This window comes from Coloeus monedula (assembly GCF_965178545.1).
Source record: "Coloeus monedula genome assembly, chromosome: 3".
Lineage (NCBI taxonomy): Eukaryota > Metazoa > Chordata > Aves > Passeriformes > Corvidae > Coloeus > Coloeus monedula.
In genome coordinates this window covers 53,811,309-53,837,379 of record NC_138783.1, presented here as the reverse complement: position 1 = coordinate 53,837,379, position 26,071 = coordinate 53,811,309, and the positions used below count along the sequence as shown (strand labels likewise).

Genomic DNA, 26,071 nt, shown 5'->3' with positions numbered 1-26,071 from the left:
TGTTTTTCCTTTAAAACAAAAGACTTACAGCTTTCTATTAATTTTAAATCTTTTCATTATGTGCATCAACACCAAATTATCCATGATTATTTTCTAAATCATCATCAGATTTTCCAAGTTTGTAAGGTAAACTCATCTTTTCTTCATCTGTTTGACCTTTATTTATTGAAAAGATGTGAGACTCTATGGTTCTCTCTGCTGGAGAAGTTGCCAACTTTTCCAGAGATTCCTCCAGCTCGTGTCTGAGTTCATCTTCAGAATCTTCAAAATTCCTGCACAGTAAAACAAGAGAATTCGATTAATTAAATAAATATCACTTTATTACAAACCTTTCTCAGTTCAAGGACTCTTAGGGGTTTTTAAAGCACTTTATAAATAATATACAAGCGACACACCTAATGTGAACTGTTTCTTCTGTCTCTGTGAGATTGTTTACCTGTATTTAAAAGGCAAGAGAAAAGAGCTGCAAAGCCATGTTAATATTTCTGCTGTGTTTTTTAATGACAGCATTGGCTGTGACAAATTACAGAATTAAAAGTTAAATTAGCAGATTCTGTAAGTTTTCTTTATTTATGAATTTTTAAGAACACAGAAAAACTTTAGGCAATGCAGCCTGTTATTTCATGAAAACTGTCCAGTTGTGTGGATTTTCCTTCTGATGTGCTTGACTTACGTGTCTTCATCATCTGATCTTGGCTTAAGTCTACCTTCATCAACAGCAACAGCAGAGTAGGTTTCTGAATCATCTTCCTTGTTTTCTTTTGGAGGCAACAGAGTTAATGTCCCTTCTATAAAGAAAGGGAAACGTTTCTTCAGCTGTATAGTAGAAAACTGTAAAAGTATGTGTAAAGGAATAGCAAATAAATGCTTGAAGTGTTTGTTGTTCAAATTACAGCAATGTAAATACCACACTTCTGTTGATGCAAAGTAAATGTAATTTCTGAAACAGTCTGTTACTTTAGGAAAGTGTGCTGCAGTGTAGGTGAGTTTGAATCAATTGCAGTGTCAGCTGTATCAGCATGGACCACGTTGTAAAGCCACTACTCATTTAAGTCACCATATATGTATTTGAGTAAATGTTTTTTACAGGGTTCTTCAACCTCAACAGGTTTGTGGTACCTGCCAACATGCTGGCAGTAGTAGCTTTCCTCTGTCTACCCAAGCAAATGAAAGAATTGCATATGAAGGTAATAGCCAGTAAGTAGGGCTTGGCCTTTTCCCTGCTATTGAAAATAACAACATCCTGAAGAGGCCTCTCTGTGCTTTGGGACAGAGCAGAGGTTCTGTCCCTGTTTTTCTAGGTTGCCAGCTGCTTCAAAATGTTGTTTCTCATCACACACCCTCTGCCAATGGTAGAAGAAATATTACACTAAAGAAAAACATGCAGAATTTACAGGAAAAAATATCCTACCTATGTCTTCCTCAAAAAAGATAAAGGAATCCTCAGACAGCTCTGCTTTTGCTAAGATGTTCAGGAGTGTCTCTGGTGGTGTCTGTTTCCACTGCTTCCTGTTTTCTGGGATGTCTTCAGACAGATTATGGTCAGCTGAAGAACAGCAAGGTTCTCAGATCACTAAAGCATGACTGTAGCTCAGCACTGCCTTTTGTCAGATTCAGACTTTCTAGTCTCTATACTGATTTCTTCCTTTTGTGTAATTCTGGAATCTGTTTTTTTTTTTTTTCCTTTATGGAATATGCCTTATTTTTTTATAAGTACTTGATCTGATGGATAGGGAAAAATTAGTCTGGACTACTCATCGCTAAAAATGTTTAACACCGGTTTTAATGCTTAAGTAACTTCCATTAAGCCTGGAATAGACAGGTGCAGCTTCATTGAGCAGTCCCTGCTCTGAAACTTCTTGGCTTCTTGGGGTTGACAGAGCTTAAAAAAAGCTCCTGTTTCTTTTGTGCCCTGTGGTCTTTCATCTAAGGCAGAATCAACAAAAGCTGGTGTATTAATAATATTCTGCTTTGTCTTCACTATCTATGAAAACTCTTCAGGTTATTTTTTTGTCTATCTCGGGTGTTTGGAGCGTGCTGGAATGCTGGAAGAGCTCCTTGTTTGCAGAAACCAGTCACTGGAGATACTTGTCTGCCTGGGAATATATGCAGTAGTACTGTAAGAACCATAGGGACTTTTCTCTTCTGAAGTAGAGCATCACCACAGCCACAGCTGGGTGAGGTGGCATTTGTGACTGGGTAGCACCACCACTGTGTGCAGAGGGAAAACAACTCCACCACATTCCAGGACAGCATTGGCACTCACTGCCCTAGTTTCTGTGTGTCATCAGCTCAAAGCCTGAGAAAGTGGCGTTGATGAGCTGAATATAAGCTGAATAGATAGGCATTTTTACCCTGGCCACAGAGTGATACATAAAATGCAGCACTCTCAATATGTATGAGCAACACAACATGATTGCAGTGTTAGAGGGGAAAGTGACAACTGTTTTTTATGGCTTAACACTTACAATAACCTCTGATGTTACAAAGCCCTGCAGGTAAAAGCCTGCTGGATCACGTGAACATTCAGGTATGGATGAATCCAGTCTGGCTGAATTTTAGGTGCTCACTGCTTTCACTGAAAGCCAAAACTTTCTCACCACTAAGTTTGTTTCCAGCCATAGTAGGACATGCAGATGGGACATCAGCACCAGCTAAAAAGTCCAGTAGTGTCTGAGGGGCTCCAGGTTGCCAATGTTTTCTGGTTTTTTTCATACAACGTATGGACTCTAAGGGGAAGAAAAAGAAGAGGCAAAGCTCTTTGGATTTTTTTCTAAAGTAGATTACCATGTGATTATAATATTATGTGATATAAAGAAAGAGCTCATGAGATGAACTTGCTATAGTCTGGAGTTACTGAGTTTACGTAATTCCTATGTAATTTTCAGGATTAATACTCAGCATTGCATTTCCCCAATAAATACCTGTTGGGTAGTCAGACAGTTCTTCCAAAGCTCTGTCTGTATGATTTTCATAAACTTCCACCAATTTCTCCTTAAGATTCTCACCATCCACAAAAGTTAAAGTCTCATTGAGTTTATCTAGCACCTGAAAAAACAGTAAGTTACTCTGGGAACAGTAAACAAATATGGTACAATAGCTAATCTCTTCCCATTTTACTGTTTGCCAGCCAACCTCATGTATGCACAGGAAAATTGTGTAACAAAAAGTGAAGCCACATTGTGATTTGTGCATCAGAGGGAGCTGCATGGGGCTCCACAGAGATGTGAAACAATAGAATTACAAAATAGTGCTTTAGAAATTTAAAATATATATACTAGAAATATAATTATTTGTTGCTGTTAGGAATATTTTTTAAAATTCTAATATATTAAGAAAAATCTTAATAGGTAGCTATTACATGTTGATTAGCCACAAATATAATTTTACTAAATGAAAACACATGTTGTCTGTAGTTTTTATTGCTTTGTGATACAATACTAGTGAAAAGAAACAGAAATGTACTAAAACAATCTACAAATTAAATTTGGCATTTGCAGACTAACTCAGTTTTGAGCTAAGTTCTTCCTCTCAAGCCCATTTTAGGAAATTTTAATATCTGCACTCCTTCATATTTTACCATGTGAAAGACTGACCCAGGCATCACCCAATTTCTTCTGAGCAGTTACCCTCTTGCAGAAGGGCAGACATATGCAACATGTCAACAAATCCTCAATAGGAAGCTTCATTGTAACAAAGGCAGAGGATGATGGTAATGGAAAAAAGTCTTAGATTATGGAGCTGCCATGGTTTCAGATTGCTAATGTAAATGCTCTGAATATAATCAAAACATACCTCTGCTTCTTGAATACTGTCTTCCTCAGGAAAACATAAATCTAAATTAATTTCAAATTTTACTCCTCCCTAAAGAAAATTCACATTATTAATTTTTTTTTAATAAATGAAAGAATTTAATTAAAAGTATACAGATTATATGGAACTACAAATTTGAAAATAATTCTTCTATTGAAAATAACTTCTATTTAACAACATTTTTCTTCTATTTAACAAGATCAAAGTTGAACACATTGGACAAAAATAGACTTCTTTAAATATAATCCTTTTACTTTAGTGATATTTTTAAGTTACTGCAACCACTTTTGATTTTAAGTGGCTTTGATATTCATTTAATTCAAATCATTGCAATACACAGAGTTGCAACACAGAGTTGGTTCTTGCAGCTGGTTCTCAACCAGAATTTAAACTAAATACTGTACTGCTTCCATGCAGTATTTCACAAAACACCTTTAGTCCACTTCACAGTGATCTATGGTCAGAAACCTTCCTGGTATCTTATGTGCATTTCTAATTCAATTCCCATCCCCTTCTATGATTTAAAAAGCAGTATAGAGAATCATGTTTTATAACAAAATATTTTAAAATTAGCAATCTGACTTGACTTTACTTAGACTTTGAATAAACGTCAGTTCCCATTCACAACTAATGCAGTTTGATACAATGAGGAGTAGATAGAGATTAACTACTAGGTGGGACTATCTAAAGGGAATCTCCCTCAAATTATCAGAAAAGCTCATTTATTTTCTTCTGATATAAATTTTAAACAAACAGAAAATCAGCACTCTTAAATGACTCTCAAATAACTTCATTTCCAGAGCTACCACAGTAACACAGTAATTTGAAATGTACAGACATAATAAGAAAATGGAAAAAAAACCCAAAAAACAGTAAAGATGGATACTTTTGTGTTATGTTTCTTTTCTAATATTGTTTGGTCTTGCCTATCCTGGAGTCTGACTTGTTTAAAGTTTTCCTCCATGTCCTGGAATGAGAGAAAAAAAAAACCAGCTTGAATTACACTCTTTGTAACTGAGTATGTGTATACCTCATAAAGAAAGAGACTTGTTTAAGTAGCAAATATAGCCTTGAATTTCCTTGTACATAGATCTGTAAGAATATTCTGTTCATTGCCAATTCTGGCTTATCTGGCCAAAAGAAAATCAGAAATTCTTGCATAAAGTGCAAGCCTCTGATTTTTCAAAAACCCAAGTTTGAAAGATACAGTACTGTGTCAAGATATAAATAATACATCTTTTTTTTTTTTTTTATGATCACATACAAGATGACTCAGACCCATTTCATTCTGGAAAACTTTGGAAGTGATTAAAATTAAGATTTTAGTGGAAGCCTATGCCTGTGAAAGTATAGCCATATTTTGCAGTATCTTATTTTCTGGCAACACCTAAAAATATTTAATTACTCCTTTTCATATGATTATGTCTTTGTTAGAACCTGTCAGAGAAAAGCAAAGTAAATAATAGTATACAGCTTCTTCAGTGACCTGTGGCAATCAGTGCATGTCTTCAGCCTCAGGAGAAACCACAACAATTTATAGATTTTACTTTTTAAAACATCTATACAGTTTCTCCAAAGATGGAGAGCCCATGAAGTAAGGTGACACCAGGCAGGCCCAAAATCTATTGTTTCTTTTTCGTTATCATGCTTTTCCCATTAAATCACTGGGAGTCTAAATTCTGTCCTAATGTGGCTCTGGCTGCCTATAAGCCATTTTATTGGTATGAATTCATTTTAGTAAAAGTCAGATCCAGGATCACTGAGGAGGATGCTACTGATATTGACAGATTTGTCACAGAGAATGAATGAAAGACCATGTGGGACTTGCTCAGAAAGATCTATTTAGATGGAGATGGTACCGATACCTGAAGTGATTCTTCTCCTGTTGCAGATATATCTTTGTTTTCAGACTGGTGCTCAGCTTTCCCTTGCCTCACAAGATAGGTTTTATCTTGTATTTTCTGATTCTCCTAGGGAACATTTTAAAAAATGTTCATTTCAATTCCTAATAAAGTATTCTAGCATAAAAAAGTAAATATGACTACCCATATGTTTGAGCTTTGTTACCTGGAGTACTCCTGCTCTAAATCTGAATTCCTTTATATCACTGTGGTATTCTTCCCGAATTTTCTGCAATTGTTTCAAATACTCCTAGAAAAGAACAGTAGGGTAGAATACGTTTTTAATAAACCAAAGATAGAAAGATTAAATGTATTTATATATGTTCACATAAGATAGAAGTATCAGTTTGTTTTCTCTGTCACCCAAAAGCAAAACTAGAAAAGTATGTTGTTTCTCTATAAAAAGATGGGAAAGAATGGAAAAGAATTGATGATCAAAAAGAGAGTCTGATGAAAAAGAATTCTTATACCAGGAATACTACTGTCAAGTAGTATAAGAAGACAGTTTTAGGCAATTAAGGAAGAAATTTCATTTACCTGTTCTTTCATTTCATTCTTTCTAGACATGTTTTGCTGATGGGTTTTGAGATGCTCTTCCTTTATTTTCTGCTGCTGTATTTGGTCATGATATGGGTCAGCAGAGGATGGTCGTAGTCCCTGTGGATGCACAAATGAATCCCAGAGCAAATGAGTTTTCATTTAGAATCCTCTCCTTCAGTGCTCACTCAATTCATTCTCCCTGTTCCACTGAAGAATGCAGTAAGGCAAGTGTACATTTTTGGTGGAAAAAGTCACAGTAGAATTACACATTGTTACAGTTTTGCATGAGAAAATAAAACCTCAGGATGAACATTGAAGAGCAGATCAGGGAATCTGCTAGAGCAAAACCTTCTACCTGACAGTGTTACAGACTGCCACTCAAAGACATCCATTCATCTTTGGATTTTCATTCTCCTTCTTCTACAGATTTATTTTGTGGTTCAGTATTTACCTACCATCTGTTTTTCCACTTTGATCTTGTACTGCTGGGCTTCAAACCGCCTTTGAAGAAATTCTGCAGTCCTGAGAGAAGAAAGTGATGTACATATTCTAAGTTTTATTTCACAGACTCTGCTATGTTTGCACAAATAATCCTCTACAGGTTCTACCACATATGACAAAGAGAGCTTTCTTTGTACTACATGAATATATAAATATGGATAAAATATGTATAAATATGGCACAACAGTAAAATAAGAACACATTCTTTTCAGGCATTCCTTTTCCTATTACTTCAGTTACTTGAGCCTTTCAAAGAGTACAGCAAAGCCCTTCCCCACCTTTTATTTCCTAAATGGTATTGAAAAGCGTTAATTAAAATAAAATTGATTTCCCTGACCCTCAAAATGAGTGAAATTTGTCAGAATGAAGGTTGTATATTCAGCAACCTTTTTATTGTCTTTCTCCTCTGTGCCTAATTCTATCGGTCCAACTTTGTGTAGTTTCTAAACTTTTACTTTGCTTTTTGATATAAAATAACCATCAGTCACTTGTAAGCTCCCTGTTTCCTATTTCTTTCATTTCCTATCTCGGGAATCCACTTGTGCAGCAGGGAGCCAAACTGAATTGACTCTATCCTTACACAAGGCACCAGAAATTCAGATCAGGAAAGATGTTCTAAATCTGAAGATCTGTAACTGAAACATTCTAAACACTGTTGTTGTTGAATGAGAATTAAAGATTCTGTCAACCTTAAAGGAAAGCTTTGGAAGTAGGCTGTATTTAAAATTTATTTCTCAACATTTTCAAAGTTCATCCACACCTAAAATGGCCGGTCACAGAAGGGACAAGAATTCTCCTAAGGTTGTACCTCTACTTTGTAACAGAAAGGCTTTGAAGTAAATAAACTGGTAGAGAAAGGGTCTTTATAGCTGAAACAGAAATATAAGTGCTGCATGAAAAAAAAAACACTTTCATGGCCTGTCTCTCACTGTTCCCTTCAGTGCAGAACTGCTTCTGATCTCTGTATTATTCTCATCCTGGTGTGAAAGACAGGGCTTATCCTTGGTATAATCAGAGATTCAAAAGAAAGCTTATGCTTTACTATTTACCCAGTACAAGATTGGGCTGAGACTTGGGAGACATTTTGACAATGAAATGTCAAACACCAGGTTAATTCAGGTGGAATTTCCGGATGAACAGGAACAGGAATTGTGTTGTTGTGTAACAAACTTATGTATAAAAAAAAAAAATTGAAGAAAAAGCAGAGAAAGCATTCTACTAAATCAGCTATGCCCAGTGTTACCTACTCAGGAGGGCTGATAGCTCAAAATACACAAGACAGACCACTAATAAATAGAGTGAAACAGTTTACCAGTCAGGTGGTGGAGGTGGAGGTGCAACTCGTCCTTTAAGTTTATAGTAATCTTCAACTCTTTGGCTGATATGAGAAAGGTCATAATGTGCATTAGCTTTCCTCTGCAAGTTGTCAAGCTTGTCATAGTAATGACCATAATGGCCACGTACTCGAATGCTTTCTGGCCTTTCTGCCATATTAAATCTGGAGGTCTGTGGCTGAAAGTATAATAAAGGATGTTATTTTACCGGTACTCATCTGTATCAGTACAAGTTTGAATTAACCTGTTCTTCTCCCCAGTCTGAGTTGCATGGTAATATGGACTGCCTATAGTATAGTCAGTGTAAGTTTTCCAAATCCTTTCACATATAACCCAGAAACTTCCAAACTTCTCACTTCTTACGTGATCTCACCACTGTCTTTTCCTTTTCCCCTGTTCCATCAGCTGCTGTCATCAATCAGCAGCCCACACTGTTGTGCAATTGAATCAGCATGGGGCTTTGTACTCTGTAGTGCCATTGCCCTAGAGTCACTTCATTGTTCTGGAACCTAAAGCACTGAATTATTTCAAGGAGAGCCTCATTTTGACAAGTGATAGCAAGGGGAACCTGGGATGCAGTTTTGGACAGTACAGGCATTGATGGCTGCTTTCAGGGAAGCACTGTGCTGCTTCATTTCATTCTCTTTGATCATGTGCATGTGGGAGTTGGGCCTTCATTTCTCGAAGCCCTTCCTGTGATGAAACATCCCCGTGTTTCTTCTCTGTGACGAAAACGTCGTTTCCATTTCTCCTGAGAACAATGGAGAGAAGATGATCACCTAGCTGCCACTGCATGAAATAAATGTGGTCAGACATCCACAAACTTCTCCATTGTGGGAGACTATATGGTGCATGAGAAAAATGCTGACTTTGCTTGCTTTCTTACATAAATGTCAATGCATCTAAGTATTGCTTTCACAGATGGTAAATACATTAACTACTCCTCTCCATTTTCCTTCTTAGATACACTGAAAATAGGCTCATGTGCCTGGTACAGTCCAGATTACAGCAGAATATAAATTCATATCTGTATAAGAAGAAAGTTTCCAACTTCAGTAAAGTTCCCAAGGAAGAAGTAACATCAAAAAGTGTTTATGTTGTTCCTCACTGGAGTAGGTTTTCCAGTATGGTATCCAGAAGTATGGCAACCCCAAGCAGTAGGGAGAACAAATCAGGCTATCTAAATAAATGTCAGAGGACTGAGAACTGTGACTAATGAGGTAGGCACCAGGAAGTCATGCTTGATCAACTCAATAACATTCTACAATTAAATGACTGGCTTGATAGACAAGAGGAGAGCAAGGGGGTATTTCTTATCAGGCAACTGCCTTCATGGAAGATTTTGACACTGTCTGCCATAAAATCGTCATAGAGAAGCGATGAATTGAGGGTGGGATGAGCAGGCAGTGAAATTGCTTGAAAAGTGGCCCAGAGTGTGGTGATCACAGGGCATAGCTGAAGGCCAGTAACTAGAGTTCAACATCTTCACTAAGGATTTAGGCCATGGGAGAGAGGAGGGCAGAGTGCACCCTCAGCAAGTTTGCTGATAACACAAATTGGGATGAGTGGCTGATACACCAGAGGGTTGTGCTGCCATCCAGAGGGACCACAAAGGGCTGGAGAAATGGGATGACACAAACTTTGTGGAGTTCACCAATAGAAGTGCAAAATCCTATACACTCTGCACCAGTATATGCTGGGGGCCATCCATCTGGGAAACAGCTTGGCAGAGAAGAAGGGGGGGCCTGGTGGACAACAAGCTGACCATTAGCCAACAATGTGCCCTCACTGAAAAGGTGAATGACATCCTGGCCTGCATTAGTAAACGCATTCCCAGCAGGTCAAGGGAGGTGATCTTTATGCTCTGCTCAGCACTTGTGAGGCCACACATGAATTGCTGTGTCTAATTCTGAGCTGTCCAGAACAAAAGAGGCAGTTACAAGCTCGAAAAAGTCCAATGAAAGGCCTGGAGCATTACTCCTATGAGGAAAGGCTGAAAGAGCTCAGACTGTTTAGCCTGAAGGTGGGATCTTATCAATGGTTTTAGGGACCTGAAGGGAGGGTGCAAAGAGGATGGAGTCAGACTCTTTTCCACGGGTACCCAGTGACAGAACCAGAGGCAATGGGCACAAATTGAAACACAGAAGGTTCCCTCTGAACATCAGAAAACATCTCTTTCACTGTGGGGGAGGGTGCCTGAGGGTGGGGCACAGGTTGCCCAAACAGGATTTAGAGTCTCCATCTTTGGAGATACTCAATAGCCAACTGGACATAGTCCTGCACAACTGGATCTAGATAACCCTGCCTGAGCAGGTGTGGACAAGGTGACGTCAAGAAGTCCTTTCCAATCAAACCATTCTGTGATTCTGTGAATCCTGAAGCAACACCTTCGAAGTATGGCACTATGCAAGTATCCCTGAAACCCTGCACACTGTTTGCTTTATTTGGATGTTGAAAGAATGTGGAAACATTCCCAGTGTCGGTCAAAACACTGCGAGCAAAATTCTGCCTTTGATTATAGCAGTGCACAGTGAAAGGAAATGATCTTTCTAACTTAATCCATCTCTGGATTTGCATTGGCACAAATGTAACTGTGAGGAAGACAAAATCCTGTGCTATGCACAGGAACAGTATGTCATAGACAGTAGGACTGCATGATGGATGCAATTCTGGGAAATCCATGTTCTCTATCAGCAGTTAAGCTCATATAACTGCAGCATGCGGATCTGGGGGCTCTCAGATCCTAAATGTGCTTTGCTTATGTTCACCAGCATTCAAGGTACTACTACATGCTCTTGAAGATAAACATAAATGTGTGCAGTGATGCTAAGTAAGAGGCTGGACATAGCATACAGCTGATACCCTGCCTGAGGAAAGGAGGAGGTAGAAAACAAGTGAGAGACAAAGTGGTTGTGGAAAACTGGGCTTGCATTTGGGAGAAGGCTGTCAGTAACAAGTATCTGAGGCAATGGCAGTGAGTGCTGGTGATTTTGCCCATGAACAAGCTGTCAGAAGGGCTGAAGTAACAGGATTAGTGTATTTGCTTCTATAGCAAAAAATGCAAATGCGGAGCTTATTTGCCTTTGTGCAAACATAAATGCAAAGCATGCCTGAATCCTTTTGTTACAGAGGACCATACCAAAGCAGCCTAGTTTCAGTATTTCCCACTTAGGCTTTCAAAACACCTCTTCTGAGGATTCAGGCATGTTTAACTGTCTCTACTGACTTAGTGTGGGCACTAAGCTAAATTTACACCCTTATGTCTTGAGCCTTTTAAAGTATCTGTTTTAAGTGCAGGTATTTGCTTCCTGAATATTATATGTATATACACATACATATATATATGTAATAATATATAATTCTGAAGATGATGTATGTGTGTGTGTGTGTGTGTGTGTGTATCTGTATATACATATATAAGAATGTGGATACACAGTACCTGAGGTTGTTGTCTTCTTGAAGGAGGCTTCCATTCATTTCTTTGAAATATTTCTTGTTTCCTGACAGGCACTACCATTCCAGATTCCAGAGAAACTGGGTCCTGGACTCTTGTTTTCTGAAGTTTATATGCTTTTTAACAATAACAGATTAAAAAATTACATTCTGTACTCTATGTGATTCATGATCGTGTGGTTGCAAACTATAGTAGGGTGCCCACACCTAACACTGACAGGTTGGGTTAATAAACATTCCTTACATCCTTTCACCATCATCACCCTACTTCACACCTCCTAGGCATTGGGCTTTTCATTCTGAGAATTACAAGCTTTTGAAAACATGGTTTGTCACATTCATGTAAAGAGGATCTTATTGATTAGTTTTGTAAAGCACACTGAAGAAGAGGGAGACCTCTATAAACTAGTGTTGATTTCATGCTATTACCAAGAACAGAAAACAGGTCTGATTCATAGGTTCCAGGTGCCTACCTGCTTAGGCATTCATTCCCTTTCTAAACCCAGCCCTCCATATTCTAAAAATCACTAGGCAATGTTGTAGTACTTGTGAAATAAGAAAAGAAAGGCTGAAAAGTGAAAAATCTACCTTATCAGTTTCCCATGTAGGAGAATACAAGTACAGACCATTCCAGTTTGGTCAGTCAATATTTTGCAAATATCTTGGCTGCAGAAATGAAAAGCAGTGTCCTTTCTTGGATTAAGTAGTTTCTAAGTGAGTTTTAAATCTTTCATGAGTATTGACTGTTAGATTATCATGTTTGGGAGATAAAATGTATTAAAACTATGATTAAATGACCAGAGATTTTTTTTTAGGTGCCTAAGTTACTTAGTTGTTCAGGCTTCTGTCCAAATTGCATTGGTTGTGTAGGCAGATAAACCTCTTTGAAAGTCATTTTCAAAATATCATGGGTTCCTACACTACTGATGAATATTTTTGAAGGTGGAGGGGGGAGGAGGGGAATCCAAAGTGTATTAAGTAACTACAGATCTGTTTCAACTGTTTTGATATTCCAAAGATAAATTTGAGGACTAATTGCAATATAATGAAGAATATAGAATTAGGAAAAGGGTACACTGCCAGAAACATGCCAGATATTCAACAGTTCATACAGACATACATTTAGTCTCATCCATGCTTTCTGAGAAACTGCATACATAATCTGGTCTGTCAATGGGCACTAAATCCAAACACAGCTCATTGTCTCCCGATTTAATAAAATTTATAAGATTTTGTAAAATACATTTTTATTGTTTTGTAAAATACTATGGAACATGTTTTGCAAGATTTATGCTTTTTATCACACAGTTTTTCATGTGACAGACCTAAACTGGACCAAAACCTCTCAGTTTTGCAAATTCTGTTTTTTAAAGAACTAAGATTAATGTTTCAGCACTTTCCTATGGCAGCTCTTCTAGGTGAATGCAGCAAATAAGCTAGTTTTCAAGCTGTCCTTCCCTGAACAGGACAGCAGTGCACTGACTGGGTAAATGGTTCTGCAGCTGCAGTTCTCTATTTACTTTTAGCTTTGGGTGAAAGCTTTTTATCCAAATATGCAGCAAGGACTGTTGGTGAAAGCTATAGCCAACAGTTGTATCATAACTGACAAATGTTACTGTAGAACTAATGATACATAATATTATTATCATTACCTTGTATCTGCTTGGCTCCAGACTGCAATGCCAAAGGCCTTTTTCTTTGTATTACTGTGTGACTGAGTTCTTCCTGTGCTACCTATCAGAAAAAACAATATCTGCTAGAACTGTTTATACTACTTTCATACTTATTTTCTCTCAGCAGGCAGCAGTACAGTCACTTACCTCAGGGGGCAAATACCTGAGAACAAGTTTCTGCAAGAAGGGCTTCCTTAGAATAGAATTGATGGATGGTCGATCTCTCGGAGATGTTTTAAACAACTGGGAAATTAATATTCTCAGATCGTAGGAATAGTTAGGAGACACTGGTTGAAAACGTCCTCTGCAAATCTTCAGCACCAGTTCATGCAAACTATTGCCTTGAAACTCAATTAAGGGAAACAATAAAAAGAGGACAGTAAGTACTGCTGGTTCAGACATCCCAACTTGAAAATAGGTACTTGTTCACACAATCATGGAATGGTTTGGGTTGGAAGGGACTTCAAAGATCATCCCACTCCAACCTCCCTGCCATGGGCAGGGACACCTTCTCCTAGATTGGGTTGCTCAAAGCCCCATCCAACCTGGCCTTGAACACTCCAGGGATGGGGCACCCACAGCTTCTCTGGGCAACCTATTCCAGTGCCTCACCACCCTCACAGTAAAGAATTTCTTCCTAAGTTTGCCATCTTTCAGTTTAAAGTCGTTCCCCTTTGTCCTGTCACTCCACGCCCTTGTCAAAAGTCCCTCTCCAGCTCTCTTTCAGGTCCCTTTAGGCACAGGAAAACCGCTCCAATTCTCCCTGGAACCTTCTCTTCTCCAGGCTGAACAACCCCAACTCTCTCAGCCTGTCTTCACAGGAAAGGTGCTCCAGCCCTCAGATGATCTTTGTGTCCCTCTTCTGTACTTATTCTAACATGTCCACATTCTTCTTACGTTGGGGGCTTGTCAGAGACTGAAGTATTATAGTCTATGACTTAAACATTTTCTTAAAGGGCTTTTAAAACTGTATTACAAAAGCTGCAGAGAAGACTGCTGTACCCTGGATGGGGCCCTGACTGAGGCCTTACACTGCTCCCTGATGAAGATAAGATAAAGTAAAAACTCAGGGCTGGGGACATTCACTGAGCACAGGCTTAACACCTCCAAGATGAGGACCACAGCCCCAGGGCTATCAGCTGCCAGGCTCGAACAGACCCCTCGAACCAACTGATGGAGGGAGGAGAAGCTTTGGGTATCTGGAAAAAGCCTCTGGTCAGAGGTGCAGTGACTGCCCATCCTCCACTGTGCAGTGGGGGGGAGAAGCTTATTCACAGCAGGAGGGGGTGACATGGCCCATCACAAGAACCCCCCTCAAAGGGGTCCCCAGACCCTGCACCAGAGCACCAGAGATGATGCAACAGACCCTCAGTGTTGCAAGGGACAGTGTCAAGCTGGCCCCTGCAAGAGAGGCACGTGGGCATTCCCACCTGGCCCGAAGTGTATATTAATCCATGGGATTCTGTACTCTTGGGCGTGTGGTGTAGTGGTGTGTGGTGGTGTGGCCACAGCGGCAATGGGGGACCCTCACCACCAGAAGATCAGATGAGGGGAGCAACGAGACGTCATTGGGACCCTCGGATGGGTGATACCCTTGGATGGTTAGCTTCCAGCTAACCCCGTCACCTCTTCCTGTCCCCCCACCCACCACGCACACTTCTTTCTTTCTTTCTTTCTTTTTCTTTCTTTCTTTCTTTCTTTCTTTCTTTCTTTCTTTCTTTCTTTCTTTCTTTCTTTCTTTCTTTCTTCCTTTCTTCCTTTCTTCCTTTCTTCCTTTCTTCCTTTCTTCCTTTCTTCCTTTCTTCCTTTCTTCCTTTCTTCCTTCCTTTCTTCCTTTCTTTTCTCTTCCCTTCTCTTTGCCTCTTTTACTATTAAATAAAATACATCAATTTTTTGGCATCAACATCTAACCTCGTTTGGTTTTAATCTCATTTCTCAGAATATTTTGAACCTTTTAAGTTCTTTTCGGTTTATGCACAGAGACTTAGCTTGCTTTGCTTCTCTGAGTTTAAACTGGATCATAACAGGGCTGCAGAGCTGGATGCAGCACTCCAGGTGGGGTCTCACAGAGAAGGGTAGGGGGAGAAGCCCTGTGCTGTGGAATCCCTCCACAAATCCTTTCTTGCTAACCAGAAATGTTATGCTGTGGAAAATTAATATAACCACTCTGTGGGTTTTGGCTATGTTCTCCTTGTTGCAGCTGCACAACTAAAAGGTCTGATGACTTCTGTACCTGGAAGAGTTTTATTCACACTCTGCTGTCAGACAGCAACATAGCAGCAATCTTTCCAGAATGAAACATGATGTATTTTGCAAAAGTTGTTCAACAGAGATCTACATACGTACAGTCTTCACAGTGTTCACCTTCAAAACCTCACTTCACCCAACAGCCTCTGCATTCTGTGCTCCCTCTGGAGCAAAGACACAATCCTGATTTTTTAACAAGTGATGCCAATCAGATAATTCAGTCCTCTCAGTTCACCAGATCTCTTAAGAGGCCAGCATCAATATAGTTTTTAGGGCCTTAGGCAAAAAAAAAAAAAAAAAAAAAAAAAAAGCAAGTGCTTTCTAAAATCACCCTTTTATTTATGTGGCTATTTTGAAGGTGGTAGAATTGAATTTACCTTAGCTTCACTTGCATTTCCTGTCTACATCTGCATTGAGTCGCTGCCCTCACACTGAAACAGTGGGCAGCAATACAGAATAAAACACCTAATATTCATACAAAGTAATATTTCATGTTTTGCTACTTTGTGAAATCAGCAGTTTTCTTCAGCAGTATCCCCCTTGCTCCTAGCTCAGCACAACTGCTCTATTAGTGCTGCTCTACCTTCTCCCACATCCAAGCTCAGCTAAAAGTCAACATCTGCTGGTCCCAGGAATCCGATCTTTCTCCTGTTGTCAAGATTAGTTTCTGCTGTGTTCCCTTCTCCACGTAATAGTTACAGGCTAAGGATTACCTGACCAGGCTGAGGACAACACAACTTGCTGAAGATGCTGTTTCAGTTATTTTCTTACATGAATGTGCTTTCAAACCAAATAAAAGCTTTAGGAAAATGCTTCTGGGGACTCAAACAATTTTCTGGGGAAATGTGGACTATAAGTTCTTTAATAAGTATAGATTAGTATTTTCAAATAGAAATTACTAAAATTATATAGCTAAGGCTAACCTTGAAGTCTGGCTTTAATTCTTTCCATTGCTCATCTGTCTTGAAAAAGTTTAGTACTTTTTAGAGAGTAAATATATGTTCAAAGTGTGTATACACACATGCACATATGTAAGTTACAGGAATACTGCATAATACATTTTATTATGTACAAAACAGATACAATATGAAAAGTTAAGCACTAGCAGTCATTCTTTAATACCAATAAATAAGATGAAAATAACTCTTGTAGCTGACTATTACTACTACAGGCTTTGCAAGGTGACCACTATATTTTCAAAGAATAAGATAATGACCTGATTGTACAGTACTTACAGGATGCTTTAGTGTGCACAGCTCATAGAGCACACAGCCAAGAGACCAAATATCTCTGTGAATAAGAAGTAATTAAAGTTTTCAGAGAAAAATCGATAATATTTTCATCCACGTAATCAGTACCTCTTCTCAGCTCCCAAATTTATTACCATTATTCTGTCACAGACTGGTGCAAGTTTTATTTTTTCTTAAGACGCACTAAAAAGACAACTAGAAATTTATTTTTAGTTGTGGCACCAATGTTTCTATGGAATCTAATTAGGTTTTATCATTATAATATGAAAAGGGACATGATACAGAGTGTCTGCTTAATATTTCTAGCAGGATGAAGGACAAAGCTGACCTGATAGCTGAGGAGACAATAAGGGAGTAAACTTGTCTGAATAGCACCTCAGAGCTGAGATGCTACTCTGGGCTCCAGAACATTTGGTGTTGATCATATCCCCCACACAGGTAAGTGGGTCTAGGCCCACTCACCTCCTGACTTTGCAGGGCTTCTCATCTGGTATTTTGTGTTAAGCCTCAGACCCATTTGTCCTTCCTGCAAGTGGCTACTGCAAATTTCCAAAGTAGCCAAACTAGCAGCTTTCCTTTTAGTGTATTCTTATAAATAATAAATGAGTGTATCAAAAATTCATGAACTTGGAACTGTAAAGATGCATTGGTTATTGCATCTTGGAAACAAGAGAAATTTAGTAACTGATGGAGAAGCAGACAAAGCAATGGGAAAAATACTGGTTTACATTTCCCACCGCTACCTGCAAGAAATATTAAAAGAGAGTTTAAAGTATAAGTAATTTAATAAAACCAAAAACTGTAATTATGTTAAGCCTGTAGATTAATCACAGCAAAGTCAGGATTGCTATATTTTGGGTACTGTGAGTCAAAATACTGCTGACATTGTTGTATAGTATAAGGTAGTTGTTGTGTACAGTGATGCACCTACTTATTGTACACAATAATACAAAACTTCACAAAGGGTGACCATGAGAAATTCCTGTGCACTGCACACAAATACTGATTTAAACCATATTACTAAAATGAGTTGTTTCATGCCTGCACATCCTCACACACATATGAAAGAAAGACTGAGACTTACGTTTTGTTGTTGTATGGTCGATTTTCACATATCTCAGGCGAAAGGTAATAGGGGGTCCCTACACAGGTATGGGCAAACTCTGTAGTACTAACGAAACAAAATGAACAGAAAGGCTTACACACTGAAAACATCCACAAACAACAGAACCAGAGACCTCTGCGCCCCAGGTTAAAAGCCTATGGGGGACATTATTTCTGCCCTCCAAGTAGTTGAATAATGGAACACCCCATGAAAAACTACAGTATGTCCCAGTTCTGTGTAAAATGACCCCCTATTTAATAGTGGAGAGTGCTTGCACTTCAACAGAAAGCACAGGAATTCCCTGTCTTCATCTTGGCCCATGAGCCTTTCGTTGTATTTTCTCTCCTCTGTAGAGCTGAGGAGGGGAGTGACAGAGCTGTTGTGGATACCTGGTGTGCAAACAGTGTCAACTCACCACAGAAACTTAATTCACTAGTTACAGGAGGAAAAGTACTGTCAAGCTCCAATTATATTGTTCTATAAGCCTCTTACAGACTTCTAAAAATGTATGTCTTGGACATTCAAATTCTGAGGTTTACTTTCTATCTGCTATGTACTGTTTTGCTGCATAGGAGCAATCCTTACAGCAATTATCCCCAGAACACTTGTGAAGGAAGGCTCTTTGGGCATCAGTAGTTTACATGCTGAGTTGAGTTCTGTCAAAGATAAAAAAGCACAAAAAGAGATCAAATCTAAGCATTTTCCTGTTGTTATCGTGCCCCCTGGAATGTTTTGGGCACACCTGGCCACTACAAAGGATACAACAAAGGGCCAACCTTGTCCCCAAAGTCATTAAAGATAAGGCCTCTCTTTTTGGGGGAACACCACAGATGCAGGCCCAGCCATACCATGCTCTCAGGCCCAGGTGGTCATTCTGGGTCCTTTTAAAAAATTAACATAGGCTCAGTCTTGGAGGACACACAACATCTGCACAAACTCTGTTCCTTTACTCTCTCTTTAGTTTTAAATGCTCTTCGCTTTTGTTTTTATGAGGTAACAGAAATTATTACCAACAGCTGCATGAGCAGGAACTGTGCCTCCAGAATCTCTTTATGATCTCAGTTCCACAGAAAATAGGCAAAGACTGTAGCTTCTCCACCCTATGTCTTATACCTCAGAGAAGTCCAGTTACTAGGCTAGCTATATCTGTGGTTCCGTGCAGGATGGCATGTTTTAGGATAAAAAGAGAAAATGTAGTGTCAGACCCTTTGTATCCCAGACCTCTTGAGTAAGCACAATCCACAAATGATTTGCATGTTCAGGCTGCATTCTGGACATTCACAAATAATCCTGTTTGGTGCAGGTCACTAATTAAAACCACGCTTACCTGTTCAACTGTCTTGCAATGCCAAAGTCCCCAAGCTTTGCTACCTTTCCATTGTTGCTAAGAAAAACGTTCTGCAAATAAATCCAGAAATGGTATGTGAAAATGAAAGATGGCAGAACTTCTTAAGCATATTTTTCACAGGACAAAATAACCCCCTCTCCAGTACCAGTTTCACTACCTGTGCTTTTACATCTCTGTGTAAAATCTTCTTGTCATGAATATGCTTCAAGCCCAAGGAGATCTGCACAAACCAACTGAGAATCTGCAATGAAAGTTAAAGAAAACAGATACCTATGGATTTGTGTGACTCCAATGGGACATCTTACTGAAATATATAAAATAAAGACAGTAACAAAATCTAAAATATATAGAACATATACAACATAAAACAGTAAAAAAAGTATTTTCCAAGTTAATGCCACAGACTTCTCCTTTCCATTTTGTGCTACCACTAAACTAAATGGAAGTAGATACCTACTCTACTTCCCTTATCCCCATCAAGTTTTCCCTGACTGTGCCAGGACATGCACTTGAACAAGGACTGAAGAATCATGACAAAGGAGAGGGAGAATAATAGACATTTTTTAAGAAGTGAGGGAGTGCAACTAAGACAGAATTGGGAAGTGTCTTCTTAATCCTCAGTGATGGAAGTCATGCCACCCAGCTGTATTATTTGTAGTCCCACTGAATGTGATCCAGGAACCAAAAAAAAAAAGAGAGAAAAAAGATGAAGGACTGAAATGTGGTGAAAGATATGAGCTATGAAGAACTTGCATAATAAGTAAGCACATGTGTTTATCCTTTATCCTTGACCCAGTACAGCTTTTAAACATATATTTAACTTCCAATATACACGTCTTCTTAAATAAAGGCCTTTGGACTAAATTCAGAAACAAAACTACAACCTGCTGATATGCTTCTCCATTTAGGAAAATTCATGCACATGAAAGACTTTGATTCAAGTAATAACCTTCTATTTAGCAATGCTTCACATTAAATAGATGATTTCCTGATTAAGGCTGATGCCACAAATGAGGCTTTCTCAGAAGTACATTTAAAAATATAAAGATATTTTAATACTATTATGTTAAATTGGGCAATTTGCTTCCTTTCTTTCATCAGCAGATATATCTTTAGTTTCTATAATTCATTCTTCTGTCTGTATTTCCTTTGCCTTTCTTTGATATGCATTATTCTGTGTCGTTGTCAAGGGGTTTGTGCGTTTGTTCTCTCCTTTGTGCTTTCATGATCTGTGGGTTTGTCCTCTCTTTATTTTCATGTTTTCTCTGCCTCTAGTATGACTCCCAATAGGATCTTAAAATTCATTATTACTGAACCAGTAATTCACTTTCAACTGACTTCTCCACCAAGGAGTTATTCTTTTACTACTAAAGTAAAAAGAAAAGTCACAATATTTTCTTTTCCTTCATTTTTATGCCTTAGAGTATATTTCCACTAGCAGGTTGGATACTATCTACTCTGTTTCTAAGCAAAATTTCATTGTACCTCCAAAGGTAGATTTTATTTATGACTAAATAACCCCAGAGTTCAGTACACTAATTCCCACATAATTTCCTTCAGAAAGCTAAGAGTTAGTAAAAAAATAAAGGAATAAGTAAGGAATAGTGGGAAATCCTACTTCTGTGAATTGCAATACTTATCATACTCACCTATTTACAAAATAAAATACAGGTGAACATGGCCCAAGAGCAGTCAGATCTCTGGGCTTGTTTCTCTGTGCTGTTTTAAAAATTTAAATGGCATCAGAGAAGTTTTGACCGAAATGAAATGAATGAGAGATTTACCACAGACTTCAGTATAGAGGAGGCTATGTCATGATGCAAATTAAGAATTTGTATCTAATACATCCCCCCCATAACTGGAAAGCACTATTAAAAGAAGGTCTTCATGGTTTAATGGGTGTATTACCAAGGCAAAGAAAACGTACATCCATGATGCAAAGAGCAATGGGAGGAAGGGAGCATAAAAACCAGCATCATCATCATACTGCTGATGAATTCATGTCAGATCTTAAAGAGTGCTTAAAAACCCTCCTACACTCCAACTGAAATTACCAAAGTTTTCTTTAAAAGTTAAGTTATTACTGGGTAATTCAAACCACGTGTTTCACATACTATGTTCTTCCCTCTTAAGAAAATGTCTTTCACCTGGTCCTCATCAAACAGCACTCCATGCTGCATATTTATCCGCTTCATTAAATCTCCACCATCACAGTATTCCATCACAATATATAGCTTGTTCTTTTCTGAAAGGAAAAGCATAATTTTTCCTTTATTCCTTCATTCCGTCATTAACACAGCAACAACTTATTTTTATTTTATATGGTCCTTCTTTCAAAAGGTAGCAGTTAACCTCTACCTGCTCCTCCATTTCAAAAACTGAGAAAAAATGGATACTTCCAGTGAAACCTGATGCAAAAGTAAGATGTGAAAATATATTTAAATGAAGATTCAGCAAAATATTAAATACATGAGGAAATCCTCAGGAGACCCCACTGACAGATGTTCTTACAGGGAACTTAGCAGAATGCTTCAAAGCTCAGTTTTTTGCTCAACAACTAAGTATGCAGTAAGGCTTAGGGAAAATGTTAAAAGTAGTCAGTATTCCAAACAGCAAAAATAAACAGCAGGGTCTGCTTAATACGGAAATTCAACCAATTCTTACCTCTTTGGGGTTCAGAAGACTATCTGATTTACATGTCCCCTAAAAAATTTACAGTCCTGGTCACAGGGAACAATTTGGGTGCAACTATAGCTTTTATTACATAAGGCACTGCTTATGACAGATGTCGGCAGGAAAAATAAATACAGGAAATCAGCTTTTATGGTGACTAGGATTCCTTCTATCTCTTTCAGTCCTGAAGTATTCTTTATCCTTGAGTGATAATTCAAAAATATACCTCAAGAAAAAAGGCTAGCACAGCATTGTGAGATTAATATTGGATCACTGGAATGACTGTGCTGTTCCAATTGAACAACTGAACAACTGACATGCCAATACTGTTTTTACAGATGTTTTACAGATGCTGTAAAGACATTTTCAGATTTGTTAATAGATTGCATTATCATTTAATGGCCTCTTTTTGTGCTTGCCTGTTTTGTCTGTGTGCATGTATATGCATACATAAATATGTATTTATGTGTGCATGCATATGTGATGTCTCATAATCATATAATGTCATATGTATATGATGTGGATAAGCAAAATATGAGGAACCCGAGGTTAGATCAGATGAAATTATCATTCTATTTCATCAGCCTTTTGTCCTATCTGATCAGCCTATTCCTTACTATACTCAAAAGCTCTCTTCTATTGACACTCCTAGAAAATTCCCATTAAACTCTGGACTCCTATAAAAAAATCAAGACTGAAGTTCAACTTGTACAGTACCTACACCTCAGGATCTAGGATTCCTGCCAAAGTACCCACTCACACACATGAAAAATGCATGTAGATGCCTGAATTTGATGCCTCGTGTCCATTTCTAGGAGTTGAGACCTGTTCCCACTTTTAAGTAAGGCATTAGGGACAGGGCTAAAGGTGGTCAACACTAACAAGGTAGGTTTTCTGCCTTTCACTCTTTTCACCACAATTAAAACAGAAATGTTAAAAGTAAACCTTGCAAAGAAGCATAGAAGGTTACAATATTTGCATGCTTCATCTTGGCCAGAAGAATGACTTCTTTCTCAGAGGCTTCTTTTTCTTTCACAGGCATCTACAAAGAATTAAGAAACTAAATGGTAGCAATGATATGTTTAACTCTTTTCAAAAACAGTTACATCACCAGCAACCCATTCCCAATAATACAAAAATACTGTGTACCAAGACAATGTAGGAATATTATAAGATATGATGTATATCTAACACAAAATATAAATTTGCAGTGTATGTTTGAAAATGTATTGGAACATTACTGAGTCAAACCCAATTTTGACATTATACAAATAAGAAAATGTATACCTTTAAACTTAAGTTAAAGAATTTAAACTCTAAAGTTAAAGAATTCCCTTAAGAATTTGAAGAATATGGATCTAGATGATTCTGTAATGCTAATAGGGGTGATGTCAAAAGATTAAAGTAAAAAGAATAAAAAGGTCCTTCATTTTACTGGTGTTAGTTGTTCTTGTAACATTTCAGGCAAACTCTTTGCCCTGTTACATTAATGGAAAACTTCTATTTAGTTTATTATGATCACATTTTCTTCAATACTACTTAAAAATTAATTTCTCTGAGTATCTATCCATCAAAATGTCCTCTTGTATTTATAAACAGTTTCTTACCCTCATTCTTAAGAAATATTTTTGAAATGTAATCCTTAAAGATTCAAAAATCAGTAACTGAATAAAACACACTCTACCAAACAAAAAAATCGTATGACTTCAAAGTAGTAATTTTCTGTATCCAGCTTCTGATTTTTGAACAAGTGGGATCCACAGTAATATTTCATTAGCAGCCATTCTTCTAGCTGTACATCAAGATCTAAGATTAGATATCCATGGGGTTTATTGGTCACGAGCAGAGAGAGAAACTATTCACCTTTTCATTTAGCTGTCATTACTCATGTATCAGTTTTTCCAGGTTTGAATCTGGAAGATACACAGCTCTTTCTAGAACTCATTCTTCTGTTGTAATTCTCTAATATATTAGAAATTCACTAGTGTGGCCCAGAATAGCAACAGACCTGTCAAAAGCATGTAGGCACTTGCTGAAATTGACTGCTAAAACCCTTGTATTGAAATCACAGAGTTTTTAATTGCCTTTATGGAACCAGATGCAGGCATGGTATTCCTCTAACACCCAAGCAAGTGGCCCCAGGCTGCCTCTGCAGTCAATGGGGAGAAAGAGAGAAGTTTCATGGCCCAACTGAGCTCATTCTAAATCAGAAATCTAAAACACACATGATCAACAGCTTCCTAAAGAGACATATTTCTCTTATTCTCCTTGAAAGGGAGTCTAGCCAAGCAGCTCAGATGCTGACAGCAACAGAATGGGAATTTAAAATCAGATGAGATGAATTGAACTGGCCTAAACATAAATGAGAATTGGAAAGACTCCATTGTGAATTACTCACGTCTGAAAACATGGGTGTGGGAAACAAGGAAATAAAAAAGCTTAGAGAAACGTATCACAGAATTGTGATTTGTTATTTTAGTGGGAATATTTTCACTGTAGTTGAATCAACTATTACAAAGTCTGAATTAGTGTCACACACTGTAGGCAGAAAGAAGTTTTGAAAAGAACAAAAATGCAGTAAAAAGCAAAGACTTAAAATACATATTTCATCTATGTTTTTAAAACAATAAATTAGCAAAGAACATAGTCTTCGGAAAGCTTAGCTCTACATAATTGAGATGGAATCCCAAAGGAGATCAAATATAACCCAAGTTCATACCCAGCTAAGTTCAACTAGCACAATAAACGCAAGCAGCACAATCTGGTAAATGTAATTCAGGTTCTATTGTTTTACCTTTGTTAAATTGATCTCTTTGATAACACACGGCTCATTATCCATTTTTCCTTTTGCCAAGAATATTTTGCCAAAAGATCCTTCTCCAATTTTTTTAATGATTTCATATTTATCCATGATGTATTCGTCTTAGAAGAGCATCTAAAATAAAAATTCCCCAAATTAGTACTGCACATAGTCAGTGCTTTAACATCTGAGTTGGTGCTACTGAAATAGACACTACCTTTTCAGACTGTCATTTTTATTACTTTTTATAACGTTACTGCTGCTGATTCTTCCTAAAAATATCATGTCCTGGAAGTATGCAAATTATTGCAGATCTTAACTTCTAATAAGAAGCAAGTTTATGAGTGTCTCATAAAGAAATGCATAGTGCAGCCTAAAGTTAATGCATGAGAAAGAAGTACAGAGTACTGTGTAGGATTATGATATGATTTTGTAAAATGTGACATTATTTCGTGAACAATACTGCAGAATTTTCTTTTAATGGAAAAAACAATCACCTGCTCCATGTTGATTTAGTTTGTACTGATGTGACCTAACGTTGGCAGCAAAATGAAAAGCCACTGCATTTTGCAGGAGACCATGGCCAAGTGAAGTCGGGCATTAGGGGTCGTCTGAAAACCTCTGTCAGGAACACTGAACTCCCTGGGTACTTGCAGTGGTTCCGTAGGCAAAGCTGCACACCTAAATATCAGCAAACACCACAAAACTGTTCTTATTAGTTGTCCTGAGATTTAGCAAGGGAGGTTGGCTCCGATACCAGACGTTCCCTGCCAGGCAAGCTCTGCAACAGGCTCCATCGCCGGCAGTCCCCGAGGGCCACTGGCAGTGCCAGCAAGGCGAGCGCGGGACGTTTGTGATTTCGGTGTCTGGGTCAGAGCCAGCTCCTGTTGGCAATCCCAGGAGAGAAGCGGCACTCGGGACAGATGTCCGCACAGAGCACAGGGGTGCGCCCCGCCAGTGTTCAGCCCCGCATCCATAGGCGACACACGGCCTCCCGCCGCCCGGGAAGGGCCGGCCCCGGCAGAGGGGCGCTGGGGAGGGCGGCGGGGCCAGCGCCTCCCGCGCAGCAGCGCCTGCCCCGAGTGCCGGGGGCGGACGAAGCGCTGCTGGGGCCGGGGCAGACACACCGCGGGCGCGGGGAAGGGCCGCTGGCGGCGATGCCGCGCTCTGGCCGCCCTTTCCGCCCGGCCGCCCTGCGTCCCCATGGCGACGGGACGCGGCGGCGGGCAGCCCTCGCCGGGGCCTCCCTGCCCTGCGGACCTGCTCGGCCCGGCCCGGTTCAGCCAGCCCGAGCCTCGGCAGCGGCCGGGGGCGCCGGGGGGACGCGGTACCTGCGTGCGCTCAGCAGCCGCCGCCGGAGCCCACACGGCCGTGGGAGGAGCCGCCCCGCTCCGCGCCCCGACGGAGGTGTGGCGTTTGCAGCGCCCTGCGGG

At 39.0% G+C, this 26,071-nt stretch overlaps 1 protein-coding gene across 1 annotated transcript; it reads right to left on the bottom strand.

Moving 5' to 3' along the window:
- Positions 1-76: 76 nt before the first annotated feature.
- NEK5 (NIMA related kinase 5) lies at positions 77-24,749 on the bottom strand (the record flags this gene model as incomplete). The annotated part of the gene is made up of 22 exons (XM_082279219.1): positions 77-272; positions 674-788; positions 1,412-1,546; positions 2,601-2,729; positions 2,925-3,048; positions 3,796-3,864; positions 4,700-4,780; positions 5,679-5,783; positions 5,881-5,964; positions 6,252-6,371; positions 6,710-6,776; positions 8,068-8,267; positions 11,529-11,659; positions 13,195-13,276; positions 13,363-13,563; positions 16,698-16,752; positions 17,797-17,883; positions 19,145-19,215; positions 19,323-19,406; positions 21,313-21,410; positions 22,784-22,880; positions 24,633-24,749. The coding sequence occupies 22 exons, from the start codon at positions 24,747-24,749 to the stop codon at positions 77-79; spliced, it is 2,448 nt and encodes an 815-aa protein (XP_082135345.1).
- Positions 24,750-26,071: the final 1,322 nt, after the last annotated feature.